This window comes from Miniopterus natalensis, chromosome 13 (genome assembly GCF_054644295.1).
Source record: "Miniopterus natalensis isolate mMinNat1 chromosome 13, mMinNat1.hap1, whole genome shotgun sequence".
NCBI classification, from domain to species: domain Eukaryota; kingdom Metazoa; phylum Chordata; class Mammalia; order Chiroptera; family Miniopteridae; genus Miniopterus; species Miniopterus natalensis.
Window position 1 is genome coordinate 24057675 of NC_142093.1, and position 21434 is coordinate 24079108.

The 21434-nt window shown below is 50.8% G+C and overlaps 1 protein-coding gene across 1 annotated transcript in view; it reads left to right on the forward strand.

The window, feature by feature from the left end:
• The window catches only part of TTC7A (tetratricopeptide repeat domain 7A), a 106657-nt gene that overhangs the window by 25807 nt on the left and 59416 nt on the right, over positions 1–21434 (forward strand). The window contains exons 5-8 of the mRNA XM_016216977.2: positions 1211–1326; positions 12812–12890; positions 13696–13853; positions 14465–14528. Coding sequence (XP_016072463.2) covers positions 1211–1326; positions 12812–12890; positions 13696–13853; positions 14465–14528 — 417 coding nt within the window. The remainder of the gene's footprint in view (positions 1–1210; positions 1327–12811; positions 12891–13695; positions 13854–14464; positions 14529–21434) is intronic.

The window sequence follows — 21434 nt, forward strand, 5'->3', positions numbered from 1 at the left end:
TCCCTGACATATACCCACTGAATACCAGCAGCCCTTTTGGGTTGTGACAACCAAAAATGTCTCAGATACTGCCAAATGTCCCTAGAGGGCAAAGTCACCCCCCTATTGGGATTCACTGCCCTAGAGTCCCTCTCCTCGATTGGACTTCAGGAGGAAAGAAGCAGTGATTAGGCCCTCAGCAAAGACAGGACTCAAGTGCATTCCCTGGCAGAGGTCCACGGGGAGAGCCACGTGGATCACTGCTACCAGCAATGTTTTAGGTGCTCTTCACATCACATTTGAATTGTGTGGGGTTTGGAGGAAACTTTCATGAAAAAGATAAAGTCTTCCATTCAGCCAGAAGCCTAGGCTTTGAGCTTTTAAAAGGGGATTGAGGTGATGAGCTATAGTGGTGCCCAGGCCTGGAATCAGTGCCTGGTGGCGGTGGGCAGGCCAATTGGCCCTGATAGCTGGTTATCTTGGGTTGAGGGAAGGCAAGCCAGAGAACCCTGTGCATTCTCGGAAATGCTGTGTGTTCCTCCAAAGACCCAGCTCCAACCTCTGAGGAATGGAGAACATCTCTTAAATCTACTCTGATTTCTGAAAAATAAGGTGGCTGACTCATTGATTTTTTTTCTTGGATCAGAGAAGGGACATGGCTTCGCAAAGGCAGGCCAGTCTTGGTGGGACTGGGTGGCCCTCTTAAAGCTGAGAGACTTAGAGCTCAGTTAATAGGGACAACTCAGTTAATGCAACTGTTTCTCAGCTTTTCTGGGGAAAAGCTGCCCTTGGGCTATTTTGATGTTTCATGATTGTACGACAGGGACAGCGTGGTGCCTGGCATATGGTAGGCACTCAGGTGTTCGTTAAATGAATGAATGAACCAATACATAGTAGAGAAAGCCTGGAATCTGTAGCTGGCCAGACTTGAGTTTGAGGTCAGGGCACATGCCAGCTTTGTGACTTTAGGTACTTTCTGAGCCTCAGTTACCTCGTCTATAAAACACAGACAAAACCAGCTTTGTAGGGCTGTTGTGGTATCTGTCATTTGGATGGGGAGAGAGTGCTATAGACATATTGTGAATTAAAGCAAGTTAGGTTGGATTTGGTCTGAGAATTGCATCCCGTTTCCATGGGGTGGTTGGGGACTTGGGGTGGCCATAGGGACATCTGGGCTTAGACTGACCCTAAGAACTCTGAGACAGTGGCTTTCTCTGTGTTCCCTTTCCAGATCACTAATAACACCACATCGCGGCACCTGAAAGGCTCCCACCCCGTTGACTATGAGCTCACCTACTTCCTGGAAGCTGCCCTCCAGAGCGCTTACGTGACAAACCTGAAGAAGGGGTAGGTCGCCGGCCGCCAAGTGGGACTGTGAAGTGTTTCTCTGGGCTGGGTGCTCCTGGCGTTGCTGGCAGTTAGTCTGGCCTCCCTCCTCTCTGTGTGCACGCGCTCTGGAGGGGATCAGTGTTCGCATTTTGTCAGACTGAGCTGCTCAGAGGCGCTCTTGGGGTGAAGGGCCAAGCTTCAGGAGCAATAAAACCTGCACATGCTTCGGGGGAGAGCTGGGTCTCTTTAGAAGGACGAGCGCGAAGGACTGTGAGCTGGGCAGCTGGTGCCTGCCTGTATTGTTCACTGTCACATCAGGTGTTGGGTAAAGTCATTTTGTTTCCTTGAGCCTCAGTCTCCCCAAAAATGAAATGGGGAAGTTGATTCTTGCTCATTCCAGCTTCCAAGGGGCAGTGAGATGTGAGGGCAAGTGTGGCCACTGTCTCTGCTGATGAGGTGGCAGAAGAGGTTGTTCTCCTGTGTGTTGACTGGAGGGCCCTGGGAATGCTCGCCTGCCTCAGACCCAAGAACTGTGGTGCCACACGCCCTCCTCAGTCTTTTGTGTCCTCCCTGTATGAAGAGCGCAGTGGATGCTTCCCTGGGTGGGATGGGATAGTGGTATGGGTGCTGGGACCAAAGGGGTGCTTCATGGGGTGTGTGGGTGGTGATGGTGAGGGAGGGAGAAGCTACAGAATCAGGAGGACATGCTGCAGGCAACTGTGGCTCTTTGGCAGCTCTGCAAGGGTCAGTCCTACCTGCCTGGAATGCTGCCACCAGCCCAGGGACTCACTGGTGGGAGCTGGGGTTCCTGCACCTCTCTGCAGCCGAGATTTTGTGCCCTATCAGCTCCCTCCTTGGCATCATTTCTGCACTCTACAGACACTAGTCTGGGGCTATGAGGACATCCTGGGCAAGGGAGGGCTCCATGTGCTCACAGGTGAGGAAACAAAGGTCAGGATCACAGAGCTTTGCTCTGACTGGCTAGAGCCCTTTGAAGCCCATATTTTATTTTTGGTATGTTTTATTTTGTTAAATTTACCTTTATTCATTCTTTTAATTAAATGTTTTTTGAATAGGTGGTTCTTGGCATGATAGCATGCTTGAACTTTACACCTTTTGCTTTTCTTTTTCTTTCTAAAAAAATTTCTCAAGTGCTAGGCCAGGGAGGCGGTGGTGTCCCCAGGGAGGCGGTGGTGTCCCCATTTGGGACTTGTGCACCAGGAGGCCCAGAGAGCAGTGGTAGCTCCCCCCCAAGGGTTGGTGGCCCTACAGCCCTGAGCTCCTCACATCACCCTGTGGCCCCTGGGGTGGGTCTTGGGGGGCATCACAAGGATATTGGGGAGCACGCTGGTTCTCCCCCAGCTCCATCTGCTTTTCTTGTCCTTTTTTCATTGCTGAGCTTTAGTTTCAGTGAGACAGTGGCCCAGAGGGCTGGTTCCTGTTTTTACTGCCCAGGCAGCTATGCCTGGCTGCCTGTCTAACTGGAGACTGCCATTGCTCCAGCTCTGCCCTCTTCCCTGGGGAATCGCCAGTGGGCAATTGCAGGTCAGGGATAAATGGGGGACAAGAAGAGATGCCACTCTCAGCCCCTACCTGCAGAGATTCGGAAGAAGGGGCTGCTGAACTTCGGCAGCCTGTTTTTGCAAATAAACTTTTATTGGAACATAGCCACACCCATTATTTACATATTGTCTCACACACAGAGCTGAGCAGTTGAAATTGAGACCTGGTAAGGTGAAGCCTAAAATGTTTACTTCCTGGCCCCTTTTAGAAAAGAGTTTGCTGACTGACACCTGCTCTGTGGTTAAGAAGCCCTCTCTCCCGAGGCCTCCTATAGAAGAGGTGCCCTTGTCCTCCTGCGTGGGAGCCCTGTGGAGTAGATTTTGTGGGGAGGGGACAGTTCTAATTTCAGTGTTCTGTCCCCTCATTCATTCATTTAGCAAATATTCATTATACTAATACATGGCACTTATTAAGTGCTGAATTTGTGCCAGGTGCTTGTTAATGCTTTGCTTGCATGTATATTTAGTTCTCCCAACAGCCCTTTGAGGTGGGTGCTGTTGTTAGCATCCCCATTCTACACGTGGGAAACTGAGGCACAGAACATAAATGACTGTCATGGGCAGGGCCAGGACTATGTGTACAGGGCCCGTCTGACACTCTTAACCACTAGGCTACCCTGCCAACAGCAGAAACCCTGCTGCTCACAGCCTGACATTTGTTCCCCTGAGTGTGCTCAGGCTTGGTAGGTGTGGTCCTAGCTTCTGGTTGGAAGAGTTTGGTGGGTGCCCTCACCATCTAGAGGACATCAGGACAGGACCTGGAGATGGAGGCCACTCAGTGACCCTGAGCAAGTTCCTCTCTACCGTCCAGCGCTGCTTCCTCCCCTCTAACAGGGGGCTTCTGTGTGTCCTGCATCCTGGGGTGTGAGGGTCCAAGAAGAAGGAAGGAATGAAAAGATACCTTGAGAACAGGAGGCATTGCTGTTAACTCCCTCTCCGCTGAGTTCCCCAATCTCCACCCCTCAGAGCTGCCTGCTTCCCTTCCCCACGTTGTATTTTCTGCAAGTGTGATGAGGTTAAGGTGAATGTCAAGGACGACCAGGAGGGAAGGAAGGAGAAGACCAACAGGTTCCAAGCACCTGCTATATGCCAGACTGGATGGCATGCTTTGTACAAGGTCGTGTGACCCCACTCCACTTGCGAGGGGACAAAGGCTCAAGGAGGTTGAGTACCTTGCCCAGCCTCACCCACTGGGATTTCAATTTCAGATCTGAGTGGCCTGGAATCCCATGCCCTTTCCAATTTGGGGTGTGGAAGGGCAGCCTGGGCAGCCGGGGGGGAGGGTCGTGGGAGAAGGACAGGAGGACTCTGGTGATGGTTCCAGTCTCTGGGCTGATTCCAGGGACTCTCGTTGCCTCTCTGGGACCTGAGTCGTCATTCCCAGAGGGAGTGGCTCCTCTCTCTTTAGCTGGTCCCACACCCTCTTCAGAGTGGGCCTGTTTCTTCCCCTATCTTCTGCGTTCTGCACGCTCAAGCTGAGCGTGGGTGTGCGTGTTGCCAGCAGTGGGCAGAGGCATTAACTAACCATCACCCTCCAGGAAATCCCAAGTCATTTCAGTTACTTTTCTGTTCCTGTTACTCTGCTCCCCTCCCTTCAAACTCTTTTCCTCCTGAAGCACAAACTTAAGTCCTTAAAACTAGGATACTGACTTCTCCCCGCTCTCCCTCCCGCCCTCTGGCGCCTCCCAAATAAAGAGGAATGGAAATTGAATCATTTCTTTCCAAGCAAACAGCCCAAACATTTGAAAGTTTGAATGTGAGCAGCAGTCCCCAGGACACATGGCAACAACTCAGTCCCTCTGTTAGTTTCCTGGGGCCACATCCAGCTCAGAGGTGGCCCCAAAATGCAACAGATCTGTAAAGCAGAGGTCACAGCCCTGTGTGCCCAGCTGGGCTTTAATTAATTTCTTCACACCTTCTTAAAAGTAGCTAATTATTTGTTTAGTACTTACTTCATGCCAGGCAGAATGCTTTGAAATGGGGATTAATAATATCCCCATTTTACTGAAGAAAGGAGAGGTGAAGTCACAGGGTTAACAGGTAGCATTGCCAGCAAATCTGGCGCTAAACTGGGTCTGTGGGCACCTGTCCTGTCCATTGAAGGTTTTAGGGGCATCACTGGCCTCTACCCTTTAGATACCGGTAGCTCCCTCACCCCAAAGTATAACAACCAAAAATGTCTCCAGACATTGACAAATGTCCTGAAGTAGGGGTGGGGAGGGGCAAAATTGCCCCCAGTTGAGAACCACTGTCACAGACTAAGGTGTGAGAAGCAGAAGGTTAGTGGGAGATTAGAACCCAGATACCGGACACTGAGTTTTCTCCAGGGCAGCTCTGAAAAGCCCTTTAAAGGGCTCCAGCGCCATTTCCTGCTGGTTACATTCACCCCCACTTGCTGGGCTCTTGGAGTGTTCAGAGGGGTCACGGCCCAGGAGGGGGAATGGGGCTAAGGTAAGAAAGCCCAGACAAGAGCCCACTGTGTGCTAGGCACCCCGCCTGATTCACTGGGTTGGAGCCAGGAACAGGACGAGGTGCCCTCCTATGGAGCTTATATCCCAGTGGAAGCCCACAGCGAAGGAGCCAAAAGTAGTCAGTCAGACTGTGCTCCGTGCTAGGGAAGAAAAGGCAGCGAGGTGGGGGTGTTGCTGGGACAGGGTGGACTCTGAGGACACAGTTCTTCCTCGGGGGCCAGGTGGAATAGAGCCAGGAGCTAAGGTGCTGCTTGGGTATTAGAAGAGGCTCCTTAGGGCCTAAGGAACAGGGAGAGATGGTGGGACCTGCTTCTGAGTGGGAATCTGAGAGCCTGAGTTCATTCCCGGCCGGACCTGGGGTGGACCCAGCCTCCAGAGGGGCCAGAAGAGCCTCTGCTGAGAATTGAGTGCTTTGCCCCCCAGGGACCAGAGAGCCACAAGCAGTGCCTGCCCCCAGGATCCAGGAGCGTCCCTCCAGTTGAGGGTTTGACATATAACTTAGAGGGTGTGGTGTTCTCCATTCTTCAGAGTGGGTGATGTTTGCTTGAGCTCCAGACAGTGCTGCTTTTATCCTGAGCTTTGATGAAGCCTGGGCCTCCATCACGCTGGCTAAGTCTGCAGCCACTACCCAGTTACTCATTCAGTGTATCCGACGGACATTAATTTTTTCCAGGGGCCTTGCCCTATTGTTCCAGCAGTTAATTCCCCCAGATGACTCCTGCCCCTTGTTCTGTGACTGGTGACAGGGTTTCTAATTGACCTGGAACTATAAGTGCTGGCTTGAAAGGACAGTCATGAATTGGGACGCCCCTCCCACAGGGCAGCCGCCGGAGACTCCTGGCGCTCGAGTCGCCTCGTGGCCACCAGAGGGCAGCCGTGGACTCTAGTTGGAGCGTCACCCCAGGCAGTTCTGAGGATGGCAGCTGCCAGGAGGGGGCACCTTTCTGGCATGTTCTTGGGGAGACAGTTGTAGCTGGGCCCAGGGCCCTGGCTGTGAGGGTGGCTTGATTCTCCTTCGCAGGAAGCAGCTCCAGGGGTGAGGCAGCAGGGGAACTGGTACAATGCAGTGCCCCGGAAGCTGACTGTCCCTCCCTCCATGGCCTTGACCACTAGGACCAAGTCCCTGGGCATCTCCCAAGAATAAAAATGTGAACCAAGTTAGCTGTTTTCCCTGGAGTGGGCAAGGGGCATTTCTCTCTGGGGAGGTTTTTTGCTCTTCTTCTGCCCTGCCCTGCAGAGCCTGTTCCTGGCTCAGGGCTGGGAGTGAGTTTAGGTCAAGTGTGTTGGCTATATGTCTTGTGCATGTTCTTTAAAAAAATTTTTTTTAATTACTAAAGCAGTATGTGCTCATTGTACCAAAACCAAACAATAGAGAAGGGAGTGTGTGTGTTTTCTAAGGGAGTTCCCAGGAGCTTGGCAGGTTGTTCAGCCTTATGAAAGCACTCTCCCCTTCTGCTGTGTGTGTGTGTGTGTGTGTGTGTGTGTGCGCGCCCATGCACACACATGATTCACCTTGCCAACTAGGTGCTGAGTCGAGAAGCAGCTAAGGCAGGGTTGCAGATCGCTGTGGGGAGACACCTTAGAAAATCCAGCTTGCTATTTGGTGTGACCCCGTGAGGGTTGTGTTCAGTCAGCAGTCATTTTGTCTTAGTCTCAGCAGCCACCCAATATCAGCAGTGCTGGGGAAGGGCAGGAGGCAGATTGCTCTAAGGGGGAATTTACAGGCCAGAATCACTCAACGGAGAAGCCCAGGAGAAACTCTTGGTGGTCTCTCACACTTTGGGGCACAGGGAGACCTCTGAGTCCCACTGGGGAGAACATTCTCTTCCAGCCTCTTTTAATGCGCAGCCTTTATTTATTGTTAGGACCCACTGCCACCCCCCCCCACCCCCCCGATCCCCTACCTCACTAGAAAGGAAAGAGCCCCTTGCCTGGATCTTTTCAGTGCCCCACAAGAACAGTGTTATAGCCTTTTTCTGAGGCTGGGGTTGAAGAGGAGAGTTTTAGTTTTTAAAACTGATAGTGTGGGTCAATGACAAGAGTGAACAGCTTTATAACCTTTGAACTTCACCTGACCTTGCCTCCTGATTCAACCCTCTTGCTGTCGGGATCTGCCAAATAACTGTGCTCTTCTGCGTCTTTGACTGGAAACTTCTCATATACAGTTTCTAGTGCCAGCCCTGAGACTGGAACTTCTGGTCAGCGTCATATGCACTAGCATCTGTCTAGGCTCCATTCAGCCATAAATTCCATGCCATTTCTTATTCTGTTTCAAATCCAACTAAACCACTGAAGTGTTTTTTATGGAGCACCTACTGTATGCAAAAGTTTGGTAAGCTCTGAATACATCTAGAGTGTGGCTAATTTAACAGACTGAGCTCCTTCCATGCAGGGCTGTGAATGTGATACTCATTCAGTCTCTTAGTTCATTCCACCAGTATTTGTTGGATGCCTGTTGAGAACAGGGCTGATGACCAGGCTCTTGGTATGCTGTAGGCACTTTGGAAAGATTTTGTTAGCTGAGTTCTGGAGTTCCGGTGGCTAGGAAAGGAAAGTGTAACCTTGCCAGGCTGAAAAACAGGTGTCTTTCTCAGGGGTCTTTTTAGTTAAAAGGCAGTAGAAGCTGGACCTCTTGGTGTCTATGGTAAGCCTGCCTCTCCCCTTGGGTAAGTGATAGCCTGGAAAGGTAGGTATCTTCCAGGCTTTAATGTTCCTCTTAGGGGATTGGGGTTATTTCTTGAGTGCCTTCTATGTGCCAAGCATTGTGCTGGGATAACAAAGCCTGCCTTCTCAACCTCCTCAAAAGCTGCAAACACTGAATGAGATGGAGCACTTTGAAAAATCTGCACTGCTGCCTGCTGCTGACAGGGCACCTGCGGAGCTTGCCACCTCCCTGCACATCCCACCTGGAGGCCTCGAGCTGTTTTCCTTGACCCCTCCCTGCACATACATCTCTTTCTGCTCCTGGCCAGCTTGGCTTTACTTGAGTTGGAATCAGTGGCTTCCTGAGGCTTCTCCACGTGCAGCCTATTTCTGGACCAGGGTTTGTTTGAGACCCTGTTTGGATATTGTTAAAAGTGGCAGCTTTGCTCAGAAAGGTCAGCGTGAGAGACCAGAACAAAGGGATCTTTCAAGCTGGCCTCTCACGAGGCTCAGAAAAGCCCCAGCTCCACCTGGTGCAGGCAGCTTTAGACTTTGGGGGCAGGATTGCTCAGCCTGGTGGGAGAAACTCCCTGGCTGGTTTCCAGAGGGGTGAGCTGAGGGGCATTCCCAGCACCTCAGAACAGATCAGCCTGAGAGCCAGAATCCCTGTGCAGCCCTGGTCACTGGAATCAGTGTGTTGGTTTTTCTCTATGTGCATTTAATAAAATTTGAGATTTCTCCAAAAGATGCTTGAGGGTGATTATTTCCTTAGCTAAAGAATTCCTGGGAGCTTATTTTGATACCAAAATTCCTTATAGATTTGAAAATGGTAAAAATGCGTGATCTTTAAAAATAAAGGATCTTGTTAAAATGCAGCTCCAATTTCTTAATTGTGTGTGTGTTGGGAGAAGTAGGGCCTTTGAGGGTCTGCATTTCTCTCAAGCCCCCAGGTAATGCCGGTGCTGCAGGCCTGAGAGCACTCTTCAGTGCTGATGATGTAGGGACTAAAGGCCAAGAGAGGACAGTCCTTGCCCTGGAGTGGGAAGAGGGGGGCCTCAGTTTCTTTTGGCTCTGGCCTCCTGGTAGCAGCCTGGACCATGCTGCCAGGGAGGAGGTTGGCAGGTAGCCCACAGAGTGGAAAATCACCCACAGGTCCCAGGATCCAGCCCCAACTCAGCCTATGGCCATTTGGCCAGGGAAGAGCTCTCCAGCAGACTTGAGTTCCCAGAGCCAGCCATTTCCTCTCTTCTGGGAGCTCATTCAGTCTGTGTCTGTTTTTTCTCTCCTGGTGGTAGCCTGCTGTCCAGCTCTGGTTCTTTCCTAAGGCAGAGGTCTCAGTGGCACCGAAGGCCTCTGTTGCAGATTCTTCCTATTGGACTCGTGGGGGCTCCCAGCCTGTCTCTGGGTGTGGTTTGTCAACTAGGGAATTCTGTTCTTAAGTCCCCTGTGGGGGTGGGGAATGGTGGAGTAAGTAAGATGGACACAAAACTGGAGGATCTCAGGCAAACTTGTTTCCTCCCCCTACTCATCAGCTCCCAAACATGCATGCAAAACAATGTGGCAAATTAAGTTAAAGTACTAAGATCTTTAAGACCCAAATTACAAGGGAGAAGGAAAATAACTAATATTTAGTGACCCTCTACCACATGCCTGGGTGTGCTTGGGGCTTCTCATGCATCATCTTCCAGACAGCACTATGAGCAAGTGAAGAATCTCCCTTGATGGGGAGACTAGGACTCAGAGAGGCTGTCTTCCTTCCCAAGATTACAGATCTAGGATCTGGCTTGAAAGCTGATTTTTTGCATCTGGTTGTGCTTTCTGGAACCTGGCTTTGTAGCATAGGAGAACTGGAAGACACTGGGGATCATCTAAACCAATGGTTCTCAAACTTGAGTGTCCATTGGAACCCTCTGGAGATTTGATAAAACCCAAATTGCTGGGCTGGAGTCGAGGGGAGGGGTGTGTCTCAGAATTCGATTTTCTAATAAGTTTCTAGGATGCTGATGCTGCTGGTTCAGGGACCACACTTTGAGAACCTATGGTCTAACTTTTTGTTTCTCGAAGTATGGGATGAATAACTCTAGCAATACACAAGGTGGTTTTAAGTGATACACAAAATTTTTAAAAGTACTTCTGTATTTCTGTTTGTTAGCCAAAAAAGAACTAGCACACCAAATCCATGATTTTGGGTATTTTTGATTAAGATACGATATCTACTGAAGTAAAAAAGAAGATATAAAGAAAAGTGTTACATGAATAATAACTCTGATGGTATGTAGCTCGTAGCAAAAATTGTAAATGTGGTATGCAGATAACACAAGTCTGGGAGATGCTGATCCAAACTAAAGGCCTGACTTTGTAGAGGAGGAGACCATGCACAGCCCACCAAGGTGACTGTGCATCCCTGGGCCACTTGGCCACCAGTAGCAGTGTCCATACTTGAATTGTTTCTAAGGACGCTGTGGTGCCCTGTCCTGCTTTCCCCCCCTTGTTCTTCAGAAGTAGTGAGTAGGCTAGAGAAGGTCACTGTGAGTCAGACTCCATCCCACAGGTCTTTGTCTCTATTCTCTTTGTCTCTATTCCTAACCTTACAAACAAGGGCCTGTGTTTATAATGTTGGTAGTTTTCGTATTTGGAACTTGTTTAAGTGAAACCAGAGGCCCCCGAAGGCAGGGAGGGACTTGATCTACAAACCTGACCTTTTATGGCTCCAGGCCTCGAAGCCCCCTGGAATCTGGTCCATGCTTAAAGATTGCAGGAGGGGCCAATGTGGTTTTCTTGACTGCCCCCTTTGGCTTTTCACCCTCTGATCTTTTCTCTTTTCTTTTCTTTTCCTCACCCGAGGATATTTTTTCCATTGCTTTCCAGATAGAGTGGAAGGGAGAGAGAGATAAAGAGAGACATCTACGTGAGAGAGACACATCGATTGGTTGGTTGCCTCCTGCACACTCCCAGACTGGGGCTGCAACGGAGGTATGTGCACTTGGCTGGAATCGAACCTGAGACCCTTCAGTGTGCAGACCGACACTCTAACACTGAGCCGGACCAGCTAGTGTTGATCTTTTTTTAAAAAATATATATTGATTCCAGAGAGAGGAAGGGAGAGGGAGAGAGAGAGAGAGAGAAACATCAATGATGAGAGAGTAATTGATTGGTTGCCTCCTGCATGCCCCCAACTGGGGATCAAGCCCATAACCCGGGCATGTGCCCTGACCCGGAATCGAACCAACATCTCCTGGATCCTAGGTCGATGCTCAACCACTGAGCCATGCTCAGCAGGGCTGATCTTTATTTGCTGGCCTATCAGCCTCTGCTTTCCCTGTGTGCTGTGATCCAGGGAATCCCTTGAACAAATGAGAAGAGTAGTCCTCAGACTTTGGTTGAGCACTTGCTGTGGGCCAGGGACTGTGCTAAGGCTGAGCTTCTGGAACAAGACAGGAGTCCTCAGGGCATGAGAGATCAGCCTGTAAACAGAAAATGACCGAAAAATGGCATGCTTGCTTCTGAAAAGGAATCAACAGGGTGCAAGTGTCACAGCATGGCTAGGGACCTGGGAAGGCTGCAAGAAGGAAGTGATACTGGAAAGCGTTTTGTTTTTGTTTTTTTTAAATATATCTTCATTGATTTCAGAGAGAGGAAGGGGGAGAGAGAGAGAGAGAGAGAGAGAGAAACATCAATAAAGAGAGAGTCATTGATCAGCTGCCTCCTGCACACCCCAGATTGGGGATCGAGCCCGCAACCCGGACACATGCCCCAACGGGGGGGAATTGAACTGTGATCTCCTGGATCCTAGGTCAATGCTCAACTGCTGAGCCACGCCCGGCTGGGCTAGAAAGGGTTTTTTAAGGATAAATACAGGAAAAGCTGTGTAAGGTAGTGTGAGGAGCCTGTGACATAGGGAACTGGGCGGTCATGCAGAAAGGACTTGAGTGGTGGGAGATGAGATGGGAAGAGAGAGGCAAGGGGCAGACCCAACAGCTGAAGGTCTAAACTGGACTCTAAGCACTGAGGGTGCCAACAAAAGAGCCAACCTGGGGAGGAATAAGATGACTTGTGCATGTCAAGTAGACCCCTTGAGGGACGGTGGGAAGCAGTTTTTTAAACTGCAGGCCACAACCCATTAGTGGGTTGCAAGATCTATTTAGTGGGCCTCGGCCAACATTTTTTGAAAAGGGGAGTAAGAGGAGACATAAAATAGAAATATCAGAGTGGATTACATGTCGTAGAGGTAGGTAATGTCAAGAAACTTGGTTCAATTGTATGTAAGGGAAGTGTGTATATATCCAGGGTTGTAAACTCAAATGTATTTTTTACTATGAGTCACACTTTAAAAAGCTTGAAGATTATTTTAAGGAACAGGGTTGACTGGAAGGGGTGAGGCTGGCCAGGTTGGTTATGCAGGCCTGGGGTGATGCAGGCCAGTCTGGGCCCTGGTGGAAGGGACTAAGGTGAGGATGGGTTCTAGTGTTGGCCAGATGCAGAGAGTAAAGGTAGAGGAGTTGAGACCAACTCAAGTCAGAAAGTCTGACACCAGCCCAAGGCTCTTGGGCCAAAATAACATCTTGTTTGAAACACTTGACCTTGGTCCCCTTCTGGGTGCAAAATGCAAGGCTGTTTCGGGGGTTCTGGAGAGAAGGATCCCCCTGTTCTTTGATGGGTGATGTCCTGGCCCTCTAGGGTCTTGGTGTTACAACTCTGACCTTCCGTTCCAATTACTGAATGTTTTCAAATAAAACTCAGTCTGGTTCCTAGTGTTTACAGGCTTGATGAGGTGTCCTTGGGGGAACTAGGCTGGTACTGACCCTGCTCTGCTGTCTTCCCAACTAGGAATGTCGTGAAAGGCATGAGAGAGCTCCGGGAGGTCCTACGAACTGTGGAGACCAAAGCAACCCAGAACTTCAAAGTGGTAACATGGAGGAGGCCCCAGGGCTGGGTGCTGGGTGCTGGCTGTAGCCAGTTTACTCAGGGGTCAAGTTCACTGGGAGACAGCGGAAGTCCTAGTGGCAGCCCCTGAGTCAGGGATGGCAATATGTCACGTGCATACTTCTCCTCTCCCCATTTGTGCTCATGGCACACATTGTAAATCAGCCTCAGCACTTTCCTGCTAAGCCTAGGAAGCACCCTCAGCAGCCTTTTCATCACAGCACTGCAGATGGCCCCTCGCCTCAGATCAGAGTTGAAGCCTACGGCCACCATACCCCAGAAAGGTGGTGTGCTAATTCTTAGGGATTTGTGATCTTAGTAAATAACCTTGACTCTACTTTGCTGTCCCACTTCAGCCCCACCTTCCCAGGCTTTGATTCAGCCCGAATCAGAGCCGGAGCAGCTCTTCACTCTAGAGTTTTTGGTCAGATATCAGAAAGGTGTTTGGTAGAGAGAGCTTAGCTGCCTGTGCCCACGGCTTTATGCTCTGCAGGGGCCTGTGAGTACTCAGCTGTGCTAGGCCCCGCAGCATCAGGAGAAGGGAGAACTGCACTCTTGTCCAGGAGAGGAGAAAGGTTAAAAGGTTAAGTAGGAGCCACCAAAGGCCAGCAGAAAAGATGGGTAGCCTCAGTGCTGGAGGGCGCTCCTCGGAGTGGAATGGTGGGCCTCCTGGAGGGGAAGCATTTTGCAAGACAGGTAGATTTGGTTGGGAGGTGGGTGAAGGGCATTCTGGCCACATCAGGAGAGAGCTGACCTGTGCCTGGGCCTTACCCCTCCCTCTCTGTCAGATGGCGGCCAAGCACCTGGCTGGGGTCCTGCTGCACTCCCTGAGTGAGGAGTGCTACTGGAGCCCCCTGTCCCAGCCTCTACCCGAGTTCATGAGTAAAGAGGAGAATTCCTTCATCATGCAAGCCCTGCGGAAACCTCACCTCTATGAAGGAGACAAGTAAGCTCTGCTGGCCCTGCTGGCCCATGCCAGTCTCACGCCACACCCCGGGTTTGGTCCCCGCTGGTCACCCCTCTCTGCCCCATGCACTCTAGCTGACACCCAGCTCCCTGTCAGGCAAGCTCTTCAGTGTCAGCAGGAGCCAAGTAGACTAGATGAGACAAGTCTTGAATGGGGGCTGGCAGGAAATTCCCATAGGGCATCCCAAGGCCACACAAATTATTTGGGGGGTACCTGCCTTCCTAAGTGTCTTACTTAATATCCCATCTCTCTTGTTTGTGCCAATAATTGAAGGTGGGGTCTGTGACCACCCAGCAGAGCTCCTGCCCCAGCCTCTTTGCACAGCGCTGGGCACTGGAAGAACCATTTCTTCCCCAGGAGCATTTGCAGTACTTCCAGCGCAGCCGCCCACAACAGCATTTCACATCCATAACTCTGGGGCATGATACAGAGCTGCAGGTGGTATCCAGTGCCCGTGAATTATGCAGGAGAGGGTCACCTTACAGGGCTGGTGCTGACTCCGGGACAGAAGGGCCAGTGTGGCAGGCGTGGTGGGCCAGCAGTGCTGCGTGAGGCTGTGCTGGAGCCACATTGCCTTTTTTGTCTTTCAGCCTCTATTGCCCAAAGGACAACATTGAGGAAGCCCTCCTGCTGCTTCTCATCAGCGAGTCCATGGTAAGCTCCAGGGCCTTCCTCTGCCTCTGTGGGGTACGACTGCTCAGCTCAGGCACAGGCCACCAGTCCTGGCCTCCCAGGGACATCCCTGAAGCAGGATTCTTAGATCTGTCTCCCCACCCCCCCAGGGGTGAGGTGCACAAGGTTGGGTCATGTGCATAAGGCTTAAGGCTACATTTGGGGGCCCGGATCCTGCTCCCAAATGAGTAGGGCCTGAGCTAACAAGTCCCGACCCACGTCTTCTGGGATTACAAGAGATGGTTATCAGCAAGTCAGCTGTCTGCATCTAGCAGCTCTGTGCTGGGTCTGGGACCCACATAAGGGAGTGGGAGGAGCATGTGCTCTCCATGCAGAGGCCCTGGGTTCAGGTTCCAGCTTTGCCGCTTGTTAGCTGAGGGCCCTGGGCGAACCTCCTAACCTCTCTGAGCCTCAGTTTCCTCACCTATTAAATGATAGTAACTCCCAGAGGTTAGTTACAAGGTGCCTGTAAAAGGAACTTTTTTTTTTTAATTTTTAAAAATACATCTTTATTGATTTCAGAGAGAGGAAAGGAGAGGGGGAGAGAGAGAGAAACATCAATGATGAGAGAGTCATTGATCGAGCCTGCAACCCCGGGTGTGTGCCCTGACCAGGAATCAAACCCCGATCGCCTGGATCCCAGGTCGATGCTCAACCGCTGAGCCACGCCTGGCTGGGCAGTAAAAGGAATTCATTTGTTCACAAAACTATTTACCCAGTGTCATCTACTTTGTGCCAGGCCACATGCTAGATGCCAGAGTTGCAGCAGCAAACAAAACGGAGAAAAGTCCCTGCCCTCATGGAACTGATGTTCTAGTGAGGGGAAGGACAATACATTAACTATAAAATATCCCAGTTCCAGTGTCTGTGTGTGCCATGGGAAAATAAGGCAATGGGGGAATAAGGCGTGCTGGACAAAGCACATGCGAAGTGCTTTTTAGATTTTTTTTATGAGACCCATTTCCCCTGCCCTGGGCAGGGAGACAGGCACACACACATATGAATATGCGCACACATATGCGAACATATGTGCACACATGCCTGGGTTTGGAGGCTCAGCGAAGGAGAGAGGTGTGGTTGGGTGGTCCAGGAAGTGGTGAGATGATGGATGCCCTGGTCTGAGGGATGAGGGGGAGGGGTGGGCAGGAGTATCTAGGACCGTGCGATCCCAGGACTGGTTTAGAGAACTTTGGTCAGTGGGTTGCCTTTGGTTCAATAAGTTCTCCAGCAAATAGAAGGAGGGGGCGCTGGACTAGGGGGCGAGAGGTTGTATCCTTCCTCAGCCAAGTCCACTGGGATTTAGAGTTCTGTGAAGGGGCGTGGATATTTGGATCTGAATGCAAACTGGCCAAGGCGTGGTCCTGAAAGGTTTGCAGGATGTGGGCTTGTGAGGGGAGAAGTGGTTGCTCCAGGGAGGAGACATCTAGGTGGTCTGCCTGATGTAAAGGTAGAAATACCAAGTGCCATATCTGATTTTCATTGAAGAACAGTACACTTTTCACAGAAAAAGGACCCTCTGACCACAGACTGAACCCCAGTTTCTAATTATGGAACCTCAGACATAGACCAGTACCCCCTCTCTGCCCCCTACACACACACCTCAGTTATTTCACCACCTACACCCTCAAGTGAGATTGCACTGAAGTCACCTGTCTCAGGAAACACGGGTCATTATTGTCACCTTGTGCTGAGGGTCACAGTGTGGTACACAGGTTGGAGGTCAAAGGTGAAAATGAACATTTCTTAGGTCCTTTCTATGCCAGGTTTCAAGCTGATTATCTCATAGAGGTAGGCATTATATTGAGCCATATGAAAACTAAGAGGTTTACGTGGTTCAGTGTAATGCCAATATGGTCCCATCTTACAGATGAGATAAGTAAGGTCCAAACAAATTTGTGTCTTGGTCAAGGTCACACTGTAATAATCCTTGTAACAATGATTTGAGTCACATCTGTTTCCCTAAATAGCTCCAAAGTACAGGCTGGAATCGAGGCTGGGCTCTGTCTCCCCAAGATTTTCCTGTGGCCTCTGCTTGATCTGGGTGCCCAGGACCAGAGTTCAGATGCCTTTTTCCTCCCCAAACTCTCAAGCTGCCCTAAAATAAGGTGCAAAATGCTTTTTGCTGAATAGTGACCCACACTTGGAGCCAAGGTGAATTTTCCTGAGTGTGTAGTTTCCCTCCAAGCAGCTCTTTTCTTTTTTCGAGAGGCTGTGTGGGGCTGGCTTGATCAAGAGACTTGGGATCCAGGCGTGCAGGGCAGGTGGCGTCCTGGGAATTCCCTGTAACATGTAAAGCAGAGGAAGTGCTTGGATGCCAAGTGCACTGCAGCTGGGAGGAGGCACCTCTCCTAGGGCTGGCTGACTGGCTGGCTGGCTTCCCCTTGATCACACCCAGCCTGTCACACATTTAGAAAGTTCAGCAACTTGGGGGAGAGTTTTGGCAATGGGCTTAGCTTTGTCGTCTCATCTACAGAGGGCTTTCCACCTGGGCTCTGGAGATGGTTGCTGTGGCTCAGAGCTGTTTCTCAGAGTGACCAGACACCTCTGGCTTCTCTCGTACTCATTTCACACCCTCCTCCCCTGTAGTCACATTCTCAAGCAGGTGCGGTCGTCACTGTGTAAGCCTCCTAGGCTCCTGCTCTAACCCCTCCGTTAAACTGAGGTTCAGTCTGGCCCCCATGTACCTGCAGGGTTTTCCTCATCTCCCTTTGGTGCTGGCTGGGTTTGCCTGCAGATAATAGGGAGAAACCTGTATAATAGCAGTTGGCTGCTGTGGCTGCTACCTGGGTTCTCCTAATACCTGCAGGATTCATTATACTGCAGTGAAAGCTATTTCAGCTCAGCCAGCCCAGGAGGTATCATTCTAGTTCTCCATCTCCAGGATCCCCAGAGCAGCTGCTCCAGGAAAGGGTGTTTGCACATTTCCTGAGTATAGCAGCCCCTTTTCTGTGGTTTGGAACTCAGAGGAGTAGCCTGCACGGGATCTGGTGTGGGGTTGGTGCATTGGACATGGTTTTGTTATGGGCTGACTGTGATCAGAATGAATGGGCAGTAGGCGCTTGTCTTCCAAGAGGTAAATAGAAATCTTACAACTGCTTCCACAGAAACACAAGGGATATGAGCTATAACTGGTTGAAGACTTGTGTTTTGGATCCAATTTTGAGTCTTTGGGGCCAAAAGACCATTTAATTAAATTAATTATTTATTTTAATTCTCACCCGAGGATATTTTTTCATTGTTTTTCAGAGAGAGTGGAAGGGAGAGGGAGGGAGAGAAAGAGAAAGAAACATCAATGTGAGGGAGGCACATCTATTGTTTGCCTCCCACAGCCTGGGGTTGAGCTTGCAACCGACCGGATGTCCTTGGCCGGAATCAAACGAAGGACCTTTTAGTCCACAGACTGACTTTCTAACCACTGAGCCAAACTGGCTAGGGCTAAAAGATTTTAAAATCCACCCACATCTTGTTGGGTGGATTGTTGAGTGGCGTGCTGGGTTGTGCTCAGCACTGGAGTTACAGTGGTGAACAGTTCAATCACAGCCCCTGTCCTGCAAGTACTCCCACATGATGGAGAGTGTGTCCAGAGACGTAAGAGAAATCCTGGTCCCCAGATCAGAAGGAATTACCCCAATCTGCTGAACCCCAAATGCATAGTCTAGCCTTTGAAAGAATCATGTATCAAAACCAGCTTGATTTTTCTCAAACAGTTGGGGGACCAGGAGGTATGGGAATCTCGCCATTTCTAAAATACTGATCTAGGGCATAAAAATGTGTGTGACAGCAAAGTAAATCCTTGGGTCCCTGTTCATTCAGCCGCTGAAAAAGTCGCTGCTGATGTCAGATTCTTGGGAATTAAAGGCAAAAAATGCCTGGTGGTGAGCGATGGGGGGCGACCTTTACAAACTAAATTTGTGCCATATCCAACATCAGACATTGGCAATTTAAATCTTGACTTTGTCATTTACAACCTATGTGGCCTGAGTAAGTTTCTTACCTTCCTAATTCTCAGTTTTCTCTTCTGTAAAATGGGGCTAAGAAGGCCTCTCTTGCAGGGATTTGAGCGGATTAAGTAAGAAAATGAACACGAAGGCACCTGATACACTGTGGATGTCCAACATGTATCTGTTTTGTCCTGATAAATACTTTGTTCTGACTCAGTCCTTTTAGAAAACATTTAGGCTCAGATCCGGCTGGGATAAAAATTGTTTTCAGAATACCGTGGTTAAAAAAAAAAATACTTTCTGGGCTTGATTCCATGTGGGACTCAGCAGACGAGCACAGATTGTTCCAGCTCTTGGCACCTGGTTTGCTCTCACACGAGGCCCTGCTCTGCTGCGGGCTGCGATGGTAAAGGGTCTGATCACACTGCAGCTCAGAACACTCAGTTCAGTAGAGAGGGAGCCTCTCGCCCTTGCTGGCAGGAAGAGCTGTGATTTCTGCTACAGGAGGCTGATGCAGCGGGAGAGTGGGGACTGGCATGGGCCTGGCCTCCCCTGGGTCACTCGGTAGATAGGACACATCACAGGGCATGTTATTTCTTGGCTCTGGATGGGCAGCTCGAGAGCTGGTGGTAATTATGTCTTCCAGTGGGGGATGACAGCACAAGTGGAACATGGCAGCGTTCTTCAAGGAGGGGCAGGCACTGGGCACAGATGCTGCCAGGAAACTCCTTTCTAGGACAGTGGCTGTGGGGTGTCAGCAGAAGGCCCTGAGGCTGGGTCCTTGACCAGTGGAGAGGCTGTGTCTGAGAACAGGGCTGAGCGAGATGCTGGCCACATTGCCCAAGGAGCTTGTTCTCTGCAGAGAAGCAGCGTCGGCCTGATTGTGAAGGCCTGGCTGTGGGTTTTGCTTTGGTTTTTCCATAAGCAGAGACATGCCAGACCCTCTGATGGCCAGGACAAGCCTACTGGATGCTTTCTCAGAGGCACCTGGAGGCAGGGAAAGAGCCTGGGAATGAAGCCAAAATATCTAGGTTCTAATCTGAGTCTCAACAACCTATCTGTATGCTTTTGGGTGCCTCCCTGGTCTCCCCAGGCCTCAGTCTTCTCATCTGTAAAATAGGACAATAGTTTGTGAGATTTATGAGATACCACTTACAGAGTGTCCACAGATTAGTTCCCTTTCCTTCTCTTACACTGTTTGTGTCCAGGGTTAGAGAGGAGATACAGGGCTGGTCAGAAGCAAAGGTTATTACTGTTTGAGGCCCTGCAGCCCACAGAACATCAGACCTCGGCTGGCAGAGGAGCGCAGGGTAGCAGAAGCTGCCCTAGTCTGGCCATCAGGGGCTCTGCCTTAACTCCCAGGACCTTCTGGGGCTTAGTTTCCCCATCTGCGAAGGGAACATAGTGGTTTCATTCTGCCTCTCCATGGAGGTCACTGTGAGGCCAGATGAGATGATGGACATGAAAATTCAGCTCCTAAAAGGGTAACGCATGGCACACACATAAGGGATGGCTGCTTGAACAGAAGCTGGCTGCCATGGGTTTCACAGGGGCTGGCCCACATGGGGAAATGGACATTCCCTCGTGGGCCTTCCTGTGAGGCCCGTATTTGCTCCGTGGGTATTTGTCCAGAGACCAGATGTGAGGCGTGGTGGCCGTGATTAGCTGTTGGGTGATGGAAGATGGAGAGAAGCACGTTGCTTTGGCTTTGTCTCCTCTGACCTACTAGGAGGCCTGGGGTGAATGTCCTTTAGTCTGGGGGAGGCCGCCCCTGGGAGTGCAGCCAGAGGCCCAAGACTAGGAGCAGGGACAGCCCTATGAACCTGCCCGGGATTAAGTACCTGGGTTCAACGAGAGTGGGGAATCCCCACAGGCCGGAGGCAAGGGAGTGGGCCTGGGGGTTATGCCAGGGGACTCCGGGGGAGAATATTCTGTCATTATTCCAAGACTAGTAAGGACCATGATGGTGGGAATAAAATTTAGGGTATATATGTTGCTTTAAGGGTCACAGGCTCAAACACATCTGTTACTACATTTGATCTGAAGGATTTCCTGGTGAGGCCATGTAAATGCTGAAAGGAAGAGAGTGTGCCTGGGACTAGTTGAAGGCAGGCTGCTGATGGAGCTGGGAGCCTGCGTGTGGCTTTAAGGGCCCTGAGCCCGGGGGAGGAGGGAGCAGTACAGCCAGGTGCCCAGGGCAGGGACTTGAAGACTTGAAGCCCCCAGGATGTTGGGGGCCTTGCCGCCTGAGGCTTGCTGTGGTCCCCGAGCTGCACCTGAATTCCTACCCCACTGCTCTCCCCCACGGGTTCAGCTTCCTTCTTTCTGCCCCATTTACCCCACCCCGCCCTGTTGCCATGGTTACGTACTTAGGCCAAACCCAGCAAGCACCGAGCATTTCACCACAGCCCTGCCCCAAGGCCATAGCAACCGCTAGGCAAACTTCTGCTTTTGGCTTGCCTTTGGGGAACCATGCTTCCCTCTTGGCACAGGCTCCAAGTCCCGAGGACCCCTGAGAAAGTGCCTCCCTTGCTGTCTGCCTCATGGGGAGCCTCTTCCCTGTCCCTCCGCTGAAACGATGCTGCTGCAACCTCTTCTGTTCCTATTCTTATGACCTAATTCCTTCCCGGGGCTAGAAATCCACCCCTCCCTTCCACCAGGCCCACCCTAGAGACACTGCTCTCTTAAAGGTCAAGGTCTAGGGCAGACAGGAGGAAGTTCCCCCCACCAGGTCCAGAAGTCTTTCTCTCTCAAATGTCACTTGTTCTACACACGTGAATCGAGGAAAGTGCTTTGTGAGCCTGTACTGGGGCTGGGAGTTTAGAGACATGCCCCTGCCCCCAGGACTGGTTGTAGTGTGTGCCCACTGTTAGGGGAAGACTAGGGGGTCCATCCTTGCCTGGCGAGATAAGTGCAGATACCTGCTTCGAGTTGTGACAGGCCAGCA